This window comes from Drosophila teissieri, chromosome 3L (assembly GCF_016746235.2).
Source record: "Drosophila teissieri strain GT53w chromosome 3L, Prin_Dtei_1.1, whole genome shotgun sequence".
Lineage (NCBI taxonomy): Eukaryota > Metazoa > Arthropoda > Insecta > Diptera > Drosophilidae > Drosophila > Drosophila teissieri.
In genome coordinates this window covers 12,598,963-12,613,485 of record NC_053031.1, presented here as the reverse complement: position 1 = coordinate 12,613,485, position 14,523 = coordinate 12,598,963, and the positions used below count along the sequence as shown (strand labels likewise).

Below are 14,523 nucleotides of genomic sequence, written 5' to 3'. Positions count from 1 at the left end.
GATTTCGGGCTATCGATCTTAATGGATCTGGCCTATTTCGTTATCGATTTACTTTAACGGTACACTTAAAGATTCATTGGGTAATTTTTGTTTTCAAACTTTAATAAAATTAATTTGTACATTTAAGTGAAAAGATTCATAGAAATTCATAATGGTTATTGGGTTCATATTAAAACGAGATTGACTTGCCAACTAGAATATATGTGTATATTTCGGAAACGCATCCTTCTACCTGATTTATACTTTTCAACGAATCTAGAATAATAGCAAGAAATTATAGTTTCGCTGTTTGATCATAAAGTATTATTTGGTTATTTAGTTTTTTTAGGGTACATTTGCTTCGTAGCGATAAAGCTAGCTTTCTTTTAGGCTGAGCAGCCTTTCTTGTTTTAAATGTATTCATATTATAAGGAGTTTATGTATACAAATATTCATATTAATATTTAAATGAGAATACTACGTTTATTGTCTCCTAATGTTGTATATTATTAAATAGACATATCCTCGATTTCTGTATAGTAAGATATGTTTCCATGTGTATTTGGATATCAAATTCCAGATTCGTTTGGATAACAAAACTTTTTAGAACAATAAATAATTAAAATTGAAGTTAACCACTCGTCGTGCTCTCCCCAAATAAGGGATTATATCATGCAAATCAATTGGCCTAATAGTAAAGGATAGATGCACTACATACGACTAATTTCAGCACATGTTATTGCTTGACATTTCTGTCGAACTATTCCGTGCTTATAGTGCGCTCCTCTATCTCCTCGTCGGCACTTTTGTAGAAGGAGGAATCTATGAGTTGGAAACCGAAGCGACTGGCGGGTGCCATGTTAATGGCGACATCGCAGGACAGCAAGCCGTAGTAGCTGTGGCTGAACGCTAGGGATATGCGATGGACCTCGGCGCAAAAGATGTCACTATAATTCAAGCGATGGTGCATTAGGTGCTGAAGCTGGACCATCTTGGCCATGTATCTCATTTGACTGTGGGTCAGTGGACGAGCAGTAAAGTTCCGCCGCGATTCACTGGCTCCAGTCACCTCCTCGCAGAGGATTTCATCCATGGATAGGTTGAACACGAAAGATATGGCCTCCGACAAGGAGAAAGGCAATCTTTCGTGGCGCTCCAGGCACAGAGCCACAAAGGTATCAAAGATTCCGCCCAACGAGATGCGTTGCCTATGCAGCAGATGATCGGCGATTCGGTGGCTATAGTGGACCACCTTGCGCGGCTGATCCGCCTCCAAAATCTTGGCCAGTTCTGGGAATATCGAGGCAAGGGCTAGGATGTCGAAAATGTACGTTTCATTAAACGTGGCCACCACCAAAACAGACGTGGTCTGATGTCGTCCGTAGAAACTGGGCTCCACCAGCAGCGATATGCTCTCCTGATCCTTTATCTCCTTAAGTGCTCTGTGGTATGTAGTATCCGCCTGCTGTATAAAAACAATTCGATCCATTCGCTTCTCAAGGCTATTAATTTCTTCTTTTCTGAGAGGGAAACAAATGTTTAGCGGGAGGCTGTCCAGCGCAGAGCTAAAGCTGTCGTTTCCATCGCTGTCGTTTCCATCGCTGTAGCTCATTGTAACCTGTGTTTCTTTGCGTTAATAAACTTTAAAACTACATTTTTATATAAACTAACCTTTGCGGAGAAGAAAAGCTTTGAAAAGAACAACAATGTTATCGATATCAAGATATAAATTTAAATTGACATCCAAGAAAGGACAACCATTATAGTGATGAGAAGTAGATACTTGTTTGGTCGGAACTATCGATAAGCCTCCACACTTAGTTGATACACACTCCTCGGTGGGTAATATACCCACCTCATCTAGTCAGGGCACTCACCACACTGCACAAATCAAACACAAAAGAAGCGTTATGTCATTTTCAGTTTATTTTCTTCAATAATTATTTTTTATTCATTTTGTTTTCGTTCCATACATTTCATTTAAATACCAAAGATAAATGCAATGAGTTATACGTTATTTTTACGTTTCACCCACTTTGCTCTGATAATTAATTATATTGACGATTCCATGCGTACTGTATAATAATTCTTCGTTGTGTATTTAAAAAAAAAAGAAAAAGTTGGAATAGGAATTATTCCAGAATGTGGATCAAAAGCGTGGACCAATGCTTTAGATTTCTTTGAGGTAAATTATTTTAGCAACTCGTAATCCCAAATTAATTTTTAAGAAGGTATGTGTTCCATAAAGCGTATTACTTCCGGCTCAAAAGAATAATTAGATAAGAACAAATGGCAAAATAGTAATGTCTCTGATGACTATCCACCATTTATCGTCTCATAACGCCCATTGCTCATACAAATTGAAAGGAGCTCTGGCAGTACCGCTCACTTCTATTTGGGGGAATGGAGATTGGAACCAGAGAACTGCAAGGGTGGCATTTTTTGCCACCTTAATCACACTCAACAAATTTGGGTATCGGGTGCCACTCACGCCGGTCACGGCGGGTACTTGTAAACACCCGCTCAAAATATTCGGGTGTCTGCAGGCACCCTGGTGTGCGCGCACCCGAATCAATTCGGCACTCTAGGTAGCGGGTACCGATCACACTCGCCACTCATAACGAAGGGTAGAGAAGGCAAACAGGCAGAAAAAGGCAAGTGCCCAAAAAGGGATGAGTGGCAAAAACACTCATTTATTTCTCGGAAACACCCGGGTGTCTCGCCAAACACCCGGGTGTCTGGTAGACACTCGAGTGCCTGTGGTAGCATAATTCCTGAAAAACGAAATATATTATACCCAAAATCTCCAATTTTTGCATTCTTTTTAAGAAATTTTAACAACACGAAATAGACTTTTCTTTTTTATATATTATATTATATGTTTTGTTAAAATTTTTAATATCGGCTTCCCATATTTAACTTTATAAATGTATAATTTTAAAATAATAATAAAAAAATGTTATAATAAATAAAATTGTATAATAAAAAAACAAGCGAAAAAACAATAGAAATAGAATAGTGTTAATAATGTATAAATATTATTTAATAATATATAAGATTGTTTTTTCTTAAGATATTAGAGACATCAAAACGCAAAAACATGTGCTCGACCTTTTTCTTGGGTGTTCCCTTTCACCCTTCATTTCTGAGACCGTCTCGCTTCCACCCATACAAATTGTATGCATACAGAAAAGTACCTGCGGCCGATCGTTGCTTGCGCGTCACTCACCCTAAACTTTGTTGCACAGCAGACACCCGGGTGTTTTTGTGCAAGTAGCAAAAGACACCCGGGTGGCAAAACACCCGGGTGTTTGTCTTTGCTGAAAATAGAGTGTCTACAAACACCCGGGTGCTGAAATACCCGGTGTTTACCGGGTGCACTTAGGGTGCCGGTGGCTTGCTGCAGTTCTCTGATTGGAACTGGATTGATTGCTAGGATATTGATTCGCTTTTGATTTGACCACAAGTAAGTCACCGACGATGCCCGAGGAGTTGTAGCAGTTCGAGCGATTTGCTAATGGCCAGCTTACGGTAGGGGCTAGTCTAAAGCGGTCATCACTGCAAAATGAGACAAATAAGTGCTTCGCAAATCCGCACCTTTTGCACCGGCTAATAATGAAACCCGAAGCGATTACACTGCAAAAGGTTAATTGGTTTGTAAGCGCATTGGATGGGAAACGACAAAAATAAAAATAAAAATAGTGAAAGGAGATGGCAAAGGAGGTGTGCACACAATACTGGCCGTAAGTCCAGGCAGCTGACTCAATCTAATTGGCGCACGCGGCGCATACTTAATGCGCTTAGATGCGGGCCCAGCGCTCCGCTTTCAGCATTGCCATTTATATTGCCATTGGCGCTGCAGGAGCCGCTTTGGTCCTTGTAATTAAATCCCGACCAAGGCAGCCAACTGCAACATCACCAAATTGAGCCGTTCAAAGGGCAAATCAGGTTTAATTTTAATGCCCTTGCTAAGTAAATTGAGTGTGCCAAATATTTCGCATTTGCTCATCTTATTTTGGCTGTTGGATCTGAAAGTAAATGAAATTGCGGGCATTGATGAATTAAATATATATGTATAGTAGTGACATACCGATGCACATATGAATAAACCGTGGAAGGCATAAAATTGCATTTGATTTTTAAAATATAAACTTATTAAGTATTTAAATACATTTATATTAAATATTGTGGTATTATAGTATAGCCATATTTTTTATTACGTTTCCCGGAGGGCCAAATCAAAGCTAACAAAATATACCTCAATAGAAAGCCATGGCCGAACAAAAGGAACCTAAGAGGACAAGTTTCCTATCATAATTAATATCATAAACAGCATTTTTCCATTGAATAATGAGGCAAATAACCAGGACTTTCTCCTCAAAGCTCCCTTTTCGTTTAGTTTGCGTTTTGTTTCCGCTTTGCGCGTTGTCAATTATTGTTGCATACTTTGCGGCGAACAATGCAAAGTGGGTAATGAGAGTGGTGGCGGAGGTTCTCGGTGTTTTACGGGCATTTGAGGGGTCTTTGGTTGGCGTTAGAGGCTAACAAGAAAATCCCTCTATGCCAACACGCGCACACCGTAATTAAGAGACACTCCACTCCATTCCGTTCATCGGGGACGAGGACGATGGCCCTGGGCCGATGGGAAAACAATGGATGAACACACGCCGGGCCCGACTTTTTCCCCTTTCCAAGCCCCGAAGCTGACCCAATTAGTGGAGCCGGTCTCCATCCTTCCTCCGAATCTTCGATATACACGCTTTCGGATCTTTCTAGTTGCCAGGCTCGTGGGCTGCCACGTTAATTAAATTATCACGTGTCAATTAATGTAGCCAGGCCCAGCGAAACGCAGCTGGAAAAACCATTCACTTTGACGTTCTGCAGCGTTACAGGTACAGGTACCGGAAAACGGTGCGTATGAGCGATCCCTGTCAACTATCAGTTGACGCAATTTATCATATGCCAGCACCTCTCGTTGTCGCCGCAAAGCAACCAAAAGCCAGGCGATATAAACTGTAGTTCAAAAATCCGTTTGATGATTTCCCTTCAAAGTGGTTCAGAGTTTTCATAACCAGTTTTTGGATTGTAAAAAAGAATGATTTTAACCCCACTTGGGTGATTTTTTTCCAAGCTGCATCAGTGCAGCATGTTTGAATACTATTAATTGTTTTTGTGAAATTTGTAAAATACATCAGTGAAATATATTAATACGATTATTTCAATACTAAGACAGATACTTTTATTGAAATCGTAGTATATTTTACATTTGACTGAGTTGTAAGATTTTCGTTAAAGCTATTATAATTGCAATGTTTTTCAAACGTTTAATTAATTTTGTCCTGGGGCTGGAAATAGAGTTTAAATGTATTGCTCAATCAAATTTTGAAAATGCCTTAAGCTGAAAACTAAACAATTAAACGGCTATTAAATAGTTTCTTTGGAAATTTATGTACAACAAGGATAAAATAAAATGACTGCTAGGGATTATTGATGGTGGGAAAAATAATAAAAAAAAACTGAAAATCAAATATCAAAAATGTTATACAAAATAAATAATCTTTTAACTGTTCACCTTAAATACACAGCCAATAAATACGATTTATGCCGTGCAGTCATTTCGCCGCAATCGATTTACCATTCCATACAAAATGCTATTTATTTAATATGCAGCAAAACAAAATAGCAAAAACGTCGCTGCCAAAAGCATATTTCACACCTAACAAGCTTACAAGCTAGTAGTATTATTGCTGTTCCCGGGAAGGCCGCAAAACCGCAAAATTTGTGTTACATTTGCAGGCCGCTGTGTCAGCGAATTGTAATACCCCTTTGCCGCTCGCACATGTAGCTATTATTCCCTTTATTATTTTTTTTTTTTGGCAGCATTTCGTTGGAGGTCCTGTGAGGCGGTTTTTTCCGGTTTAATAGCATACTTCTGGGCGCGGCGCCAACCACCTGTGTGGAAGGAAAGGCAATGCGGTGCGGTGCACTGGGTCTCAGGTGCGAAGTATCAGCGAGGCGTTATTATCGCCATTGCAGTTGTCCATAATGGTTTCGGCCATAAGCTCGGCTTGGCGCTCCGCAGGACAATTGTCCTCGCTTGCCGGCGGCATAAACATTAACACGCATTTTTATTGCCACACCTTCCATTCCCATACCCATTCCTATTCCCCGGCGAATTCCGTCTGCAATGCCATTTGAATGCCCTTCTGAGGGGAACCACCGCCATTAAAAATCCGATTTCCTTCATATTGCCCCAATAGAGCTGGAAATATTTGGGTAATCTACAACAAAATCGGTTTATGTGACTGGTTAGTTACATCAATTATTTATTTTTGCTTTTCGGAAGCTATATTTTTCTTACTTTTTAAAATAAAATTATATTTCTTAGGTATAATAATATTAGAAAAGGAAAATAACAATCATTAGAGGACTTATTTTTGAACTGTTTATATAAATATGAATCTACAAAATATTAATTTAAACGTATTAAATATGGATGTTCAATTGAACGTTTTCAATTAAGGCATTGAAAGGCATTTTTACAAGTGTATACATAAACAAGTTTGGCTGCAATATATAATATATAGTTATTTGTAATATGTATGAATTTGGAGAAGGGATTTATGCTTTTGAAATGCAACTATATAGAAGCACTTCACCCGATTAGCAGAGCATTGATATTCCAGTGATTTCAGCCTTTTCATGGTAAAGAATTCTGTCGGAGATAGTCCTTTACATTTATAGTGCCCTCAATTTGCATTGTTTGCGTGTGCGTGGTCATATCCTACATCTTTTATCCCTTTTATAGACGGCATCGTGGGCATGTGTGGATGTAATTATGTGCAATATAAATGCTTAGTGGGGGAAATTATGATGCAATAACTTTTCACCCCGCACGCAGCCACTTACATACATTGAAAATGCCAATCGAATGCCATCAAACACAAGCACACCCACGCACAACACCAACGCAAATATATACTTGGGTGTTTGTGTGTTTGTGTGCGCATCCTTTGATCCTTTAAGCAACCAATGCGTATACTCAATTTTTATGGCTTGTCATTTGCTTGCTTCTCCTTGCCACTCAGCTCCCTCGTTTTTAAAGCCCCACTCGACTTCGTCTGAAGCAGGAAATATGAAAAAGTCGCTGTGGGTCAAGGGGTGTGTGTAGAAAGTGGGTGAAAGTTGTATGCTTGGTTTTCTCTTTGCGAAATTTTCGGGCCTGCAATCTCAACATTTGTTTCACCCACTTGGACGAAATTACGAAGCTTGAGACGCCTCCACTCAGCCATCCCCCCATTTTCCCCCCATTTTCATTTTCCGTCTGTTTCTTATTTTACCCCCACTTTTCCCCGCTTTCGACTGAGCCACTGTATTGCCTGGATTTTGTGCCTTTCATTTGCGGCTTGGGGATTGTGTGTTTTATGCTAACCATAAGATTTTCGTTGCATTTACTTGACAAACAGGTGGAATCAAGAGGGCCTTACTTCCAGAACCATTTAAGCTGGCCTTAGTGATTGCTTTTATCTTCATTGTATTTATTTCATAGTAAGCTTTGCACAATAATTACACAGAAGGGTCTTCTTAAATATAATCTATGCTATGACAAATGTATACAAATATTTGTTAGATACTTATAAGTATTAACTTTATTACAGTAACATCATAAATCACTCAGAAAATTAGCTAACTGCAATAAAACTACTTTGTCCTAAAAACTTCAATATTTATATCGAATGGGTTGGCCACATTTCTTCTCCAAGGAACTCACGTTCAGATATTAAAAATGTGATATCCAAATGCCGAAGCTATTTCTCTCACGTACCAGAAAAATGTTTGAATTCAATAAGTGTGCCAGAGAAATATGAAAAATACTATAAATTCTGCTTGGTGCAAGGAAAGGATTTTACAGATAGGTCAGAATTTAATAACCGAAAACCAAAAATGCCCTCAGAGTTGGTTTTTCAGCCCACACAAACACACACAAATCGACTTATCCTTTGAAAGGGAGCGTTTGTTTCAATATGTGTGTGTGTGTGTGTTTGACTGGCACCATTCAATTGCCTGGACTTGGATCTAAAAATTGAATCCAATTGCATAAACATTTTTGTCCCTCGGGGAGCTTGAGTTTGAGTTTGGGGACAGACGTCTAATCAAATGAAATGAAAATTGCCATTTTCTAAGCCGTTGAGCTCTCAACTGGCATAGCAACTTCCACTTCCATCAGATGAACTTTGGCCAATTGACTTTTGTTCCCCGCCGACCAGCTTAATATTCATGATTTATTTGCTTTTCTTATTTGCGCAGCACATCAAATGGTCCTTTGCCCCATCCATTCACTTTGGCTGTGTAATAATAATTTAAATACATTTAATGCGATGTACTCAACCTGCCTGTCTTATGATTTTCCTTGGCCTCATAAAATAATTTGTCATTAATCATTTCTGTTGTGCCGTTGAGAGCTTTGTTTTTTTTTGTGTCGTATTATTTTCACTGATTTTTTCTGTGTGCTTCCGTATCCTTAATGCATTTTAAATCGCGAGCATTGACCAATTGTCAAGCGGCGAATTAATGAACATCTCTGTGATTTATGAATTTCCTCCGTTGACATTTTGGAAACTTTCGTTTCTGGGTTGCCTATTTGGCATTCATTTTCATATTCTCCATTTCATTAATCAAAAGTTTCCTGGTTCTTGAAATAAGTAGAATATTGTATATATTATTCTTCACCTTTGAGAACCATTATGTTCATACATTTTTCACTACCATAATTATTACTTAGCACACATTTCCATTGTGATGCCCCATTTCAATGGCTTGCGGCCTAATAAAATATTTCCAGGAAAATAGGCAGAAATCTCAGCATAAAGATGAAAATTTTAATTGCCGCTTTCGGTTGGCAAACCTCAAGTGAATAAACCGAATCAAATTGCTAGCATATTACGGGAGCTTGAGGGAGCATCTTTAAAATACTAAAGCATCCAGCTAAATTTTCCGAATGCCACAATCCAAAATGCGCAATAAAACTAAATGAGCCTGTGTCTGCGATGTGGAGTGGTATCCTTGCAAATCCTGAGCAAATAAACCAAGGATGCCAACAAAGCAAATATTAACAATGCCAATAAAACCGGGCAGCACACTGTGGAGCGAGTAGGAAATCCTCGAAATAAGTAATCATTATTACCATCAGTAAACAATGTATGTCGTCCTCAGAGAGCTATGTAAAAAATGCAATGGGACTATCAAAATAACAATAATACCAAGGACAACTCGGCTGAGATATGTTCTTGACCCATCGCCCAATGTCTGCCTATTAGTCCGGAAAACTATGTCCGGACTCCGGCCATTGGAGTGCGTGACCAAAGGATATTTGGGTCTGGTACTAAAGATGGCATCGTGATGGGATTGCGGTAAGAGCAGAAACTCAAGATAAATATTTATCATAATTGCAAGAGATTAGGGCCAACTACAGAAAAAGCTTTTGTGGTAAGCTGATGTAGTTTTCTTGCCACTTTCAAATCAAAGTATACCTAAGTAAGACAAAGTGTTGCCCTTAATGAACTATTTTTATACGGATTTATCCCTTTTAATTGTAGAATACATTATAAATAAGGTCACCTGAATTAGGCGCCTGATTGTGTAGAAATAATTTGATACCACTAGCTTGCACTTTTCACTAATCCCTAATAATGCTCATCACCAATCAAACAAACAATGGGTACGCCCACAAAACAAGGATAATCACTGGCAGACTTAATGGCATTTTTATGTTGGCCTAAAGGATTTTTAACTGCCGCTCTGGTTGTGTGGGAGGACAGGTGAATTACAAATTAGACGAGAATTAACACCAACTCCCGACGCAGAGTGACAAGTCGGGAAATTGATGATGGCCCTGGGCATACAAGTCAGGCTGAGTTAATTACTTTTGTGTCCCCATGTCTGGGATTACAGATTTAATTCATGATTGTCCAGGTGAAAGCCGATTTTCTCAGGCTTTTCATGTGTGTGTATGTGTGTTTGTGGGGCGGCAGGTAAGGTTAATTCTATGCATTCTTCGGTGTAACCAGTTCGCTGCAGATGTAATTAGGGTTGACGTTTGTGCCAAGCAGACATACATAAATCATTTTGTGTGGCCGATCCTCAAACATCTGCATAATTACACTTTCGGTTCGTGTTGCAGCTCCAATGTGCCATGACTTCTGTTCTCCCCACCATTTTATTAAACAGCACTCTGGACTGCCAACACGCCACATTCAAATGCCGCAGCCACGGCATTGCTGTTGCATTTGCGCTTTTCCGATTTCCTCCCAGCTGCGGCAGCTGCAGACAGCCGGCTATTAAAGCGCACTTCAGAGCAAAACCGCCGGCGGTATGTCTGACTATCCTTCGGTTTCCTGCGGAGTGCTTAAAATTTCACATACGTGCGCCATCTACGTGCAAACCACACCTGGCACCCAAAAAAAAAGAAAGGGGTCAAAAGCGAGAGACAATGGGCGACCAGCCAGCCACAATAAGTGGGGGCTAAGAGGCCAGCTCGGGAGCAGCGAGAATCCAATGTAATTTAATGTTTCATTTCTGCACATTTGGCCGCCCTGGCGTATACGTTATATCGCACTACCCAGCACACGTTGTATGCACGCGATGCCAACGTGTCGCTTTCGCGTAACCTGGTAACGAGTGTTCTTCTGGCCGCAACAGAGTTGGCAAAGTGATCATGTTTTCTTAAGTTATTTCAAAAGATATCTGAATTACTTGGGAACCTAACTAAAGTTGGATAAAAAGTATACTAGTATATTTTTTGTATTATTTTTTTTAGGTAGAGTATTCATCACTTCCACTCACGGACTCATCTCTATTCCGTGCTCAGAGTTCCGAGCAAGTAACGTTAGTGGCTACAGGCTAGAGGCCAAGTTAAAGTTTTGTCCTCGTCGCCTTCATCAAGTGTTCCTACACGCCCAGTGCAATTAAGGTAATTAGCGTTACGTTGCCATTGCTCGTGCCACTGTTGTTGCCACATATTGTTGCTTTGGCTTACATTCAATTTGTTGTTTCGATTTTTGTTTGGCGTTCGACTCGCATGCAAAGCTGCTTTCATGTTTGCCATTGGCAAGCAAACCTCGTAAAGCCAGCAACGCCAACGCAATCAGACATTACGTTTTATTTTATTTCATTTCATTTGATATTATTTCACTCATTTTTCCGGCTGTCGCGTGTTTTGGTAAATATATATGTTTATATATATCTGCTGCTGTTATTATTTACTGACGTTAATTCAAGTTGCGACATCAAATCAGGGCAAAAATGCAAAAAAGGGGGCACAGGGGTTGTTTAAATTTGCAAAAATCAAATAATTTGCCTGCGAATTGGAATATTTAATTAGTTGATTTATCGGGGTATTGCATGTTTTGCTGTTTTCGGTTTGCCCATGGTTTTCCCCTCGAGGTTTTTTGCGTTTGCGTTACTTCCAAGAATTTGTTGCTTGTCATAAGTAAATTCGAATTGTTATGCTCAGCATGGAAATGCGTTTAAATACGCCAGATTGAGTGTTTTTCGTGTCCTAAGAGCATCTTTAAATTAACTTCATAAACGAATGTAATTGCCAGCAATTATTTTGCTATAGTTAAAATCTCTCGAGCGCTGAATCCGATAGTCCTTCCAGTCGGATTTATATTTAGCCACAAGGACCCTGCAGCGAATGTGGCTCAGTTGTTGCAGCACACAGATCTAGTCAGTTGTAATCGCAGTTGTTGTTGCCAATGTTGTTTTTGTTGCCTTTTGTTGTTGCCGCTGTTTATGCATATTTAACACCCTTGAGCTATTATTGCGCGATTAAGCGGAAGAATTTAGCCAAGCTACGCATTGCCATTGCAGCTCGAGTCGTCGGGGTCGTTGCGCACCAAAGTATGCTATATTAAAAATTACAGTGGGCAAAGTAGGAAGAATTCTCCTAAATTCATATAAATTGTATTTAAAGATTTTATAATGATTTTGTTCTTTATTCAGTTAAATATATATTATGCTTCACTACTACTCAGCCATCCATATACACTTAGGTTTTAGGTTTTTCTTAAAAACTAGAGTAATCTTTATTGGGTGTCATGAATCACTGTACACTCTTGCATAAGCCATGTGCCATATAGCATCCAGAGGGAAATTGAATACACCTGTGGGGAAACTTGGAAAATAGCCAACAATAGGCGTTGAAACCTGGAAAACTATGTCTTGTGCCACGCGAATAGCGAGTGCGCGATGAGGAGGTAAACCGTTGCCAGGGAAATGGTGACCAGCATCATGGGAAAGCCATAGATGAAGAACTGCACAAAGGAGATCCTATAGCCATACTGGTTGGCAATGGCCGCTGCGATAATATTGGCCGATGCCCCGATCAGGGTGCCATTGCCACCAAAACAGGCGCCGTATGACAAGGCCCAAACGAGGGGCGTTAGGGGAATGCTGATATCCTCGTTGCGGTGCAACTCAATGTTCAGTCTGAGCAACATCGTGGTCACCGGCACATTGCCAACGAAGGCCGACAGGACGGCGGACATCCAGATGATTATCAGGATGGCCACTGTCGTCTGATGTTCCTCATCGACACTCATGATCACCTTGACGGTGCAGTCACACAACCAGCGAATGAAGCCCAGTTGATCCACCGCCTCAGTGAGCACGAATAAGGCGGCCAGAAAGAGCAGCGCTGACCACTCAACCTGGTCCAGAATCGCCTCGATGTCGTTCATCTTGGCCATAATGAGGAGCAAGAAGGCGGCTAAGATTGCCACCCAACCCAATGTGGCACCGGGCATAAAGGGCAGCGAGTGAAACAGGAAGCATAGGACCACAAATACGAGTGTGATAAGGCACTTGATCAGCAGCGTCTTGTCCTCGATGCGGTGATGTGCCTCCAAATGGGCCAGGGTCTGAAAATAGTTGTCGACGGGCTTCAGGAACTGGCGTCCCTTTTGTCGTCCTCGCATTTCTTCGGCCCTTGCCGTAATATCCGCACTCGATCGTCGTCTACTGTTCTCCCGCTCAGCTGCCAGCTCAATTTGTCGATCATCCAGTTTGAACAGGGATTTCCTCATGGTCAGATATAGGACACCATAACCCGTCGCTGCTGCCATTAAAACTCCAGGCAACATGTGAATGGTGAAAGTGAGGAAATCCACTCCTTTGGCGACCACCTCTGTATTGGTGGCAATGATCACATTGGGTGGATCACCCACCGGAGTGAGGGTGCCACCGATATTGGAGTACATCACCACAGCCATGAGGACCAGTGGTGTCTGGACGGCCATGGCCTCGCATAAACGGATCGCAATGGGCGCCATCAGAAGCAGCATGGTCACATTATCGAGGATGCAGGATACGAAGGCGGTAATAGAGCAGAGCAAGAGGATCATTGGCCAGGGATTACCCTTGGATATTCGGTATGCCACCACAGCCATCCAGTCGAATACACCCGTCTCGGACATGATGGCCACCAGTATCATCATACCGAGCAGCAGTAGCAGGGTCTCGAAATCAATCCAGGAGATAATGGTTTCCAGGGTCGGTCGACTGCCCAGCGCCGTGAGAATCGCTATCCCAGTGGTGGCCATCATCAGAGCAGCGAATGTGCGATCCGTGAGCTCAAAGACGATCAGAATATACAGACCGATCAGCAGCAGGGCGGCATAGATGACACCATTTTTCGTTATCAAGGGATATGCCGATACCACCAGCAATAGCGACACTGGCTCCTCGTTTCGGCCCTCCAGTGAAATCACCGCCTTGGCATTATGAACCTTCGAGATCTGAAAGGTTTTGGCAGCCGTCGTGAAATCATTACTCTGCTTGAGCAGATAGATAATCCACATATCGGAGCGCCAGAACGTGGTGTTCAATTCCGAATCCCGCCACTCCACGCGTACACCCACATAGGGCTTATCCTTGGTCTTGCTGTTATGCTTCCGCAAATCGATGGAACCCTTCAGCGTTATCCTAGTCGCATCATGGGGCTCGGACAGTCGGCGGAGTACCGTCTCGTTGGGCAGCACCGTGACCACCGATTTCTTGTCCGGCTTGGTGGCGTTCTGGACCAGAATGTAGGTGAAGAATGCCCAAATCAGCAGCAGTGCACTAATCTTAATGATCTTGAAGATGAATCGCCCAACGGAGAATGCCTCCGGCTCATCCAAGTAGTTGGGATCAAATGGCTCAGGCATCCGTAGTCTACGGGGAATTCTCGACTGGTACGACGAAGGCCATGCCTGGAACACTGCATCTATGTGGCACAAATTTGCGACACGAAAAATATCACTCAGGAATTTCATTTGAAAGATACGTCTAAGTAAAACCACGAAAATTTTAAATCTAACCAAAATTGGCTTATCGTTTTTGATTCTTACTAAAATGTAATTGCTGCTATTTATAAAAATCTTGAAAGTTTCCCAAGTGAATTGTATTTATGCAGGATGCACAGGATATTTAGATGACAATTAAGCAGAGAGTTAAATAATATATGTGAAATTTGTATTTCTTGCAGGCTTATTCGAAAATTAT

At 41.1% G+C, this 14,523-nt stretch overlaps 2 protein-coding genes across 2 annotated transcripts; both read right to left on the bottom strand.

The window, feature by feature from the left end:
• Window positions 1–111: 111 nt before the first annotated feature.
• On the bottom strand, window positions 112–1,765 carry LOC122616328 (protein Exd1 homolog). Its single transcript, XM_043791742.1, has 2 exons — window positions 1,651–1,765; window positions 112–1,597 (listed from the first exon to the last, which is right to left on the bottom strand). The coding sequence occupies exon 2, from the start codon at window positions 1,589–1,591 to the stop codon at window positions 740–742; it is 852 nt and encodes a 283-aa protein (XP_043647677.1). The 5' UTR covers window positions 1,592–1,597; window positions 1,651–1,765; the 3' UTR covers window positions 112–739.
• A 10,285-nt stretch (window positions 1,766–12,050) lies between these two features.
• On the bottom strand, window positions 12,051–14,321 carry LOC122617099 (P protein). Its single transcript, XM_043792802.1, has one exon. The coding sequence runs from the start codon at window positions 14,292–14,294 to the stop codon at window positions 12,195–12,197; it is 2,100 nt and encodes a 699-aa protein (XP_043648737.1). The 5' UTR covers window positions 14,295–14,321; the 3' UTR covers window positions 12,051–12,194.
• Between the last annotated feature and the right edge of the window lie 202 nt (window positions 14,322–14,523).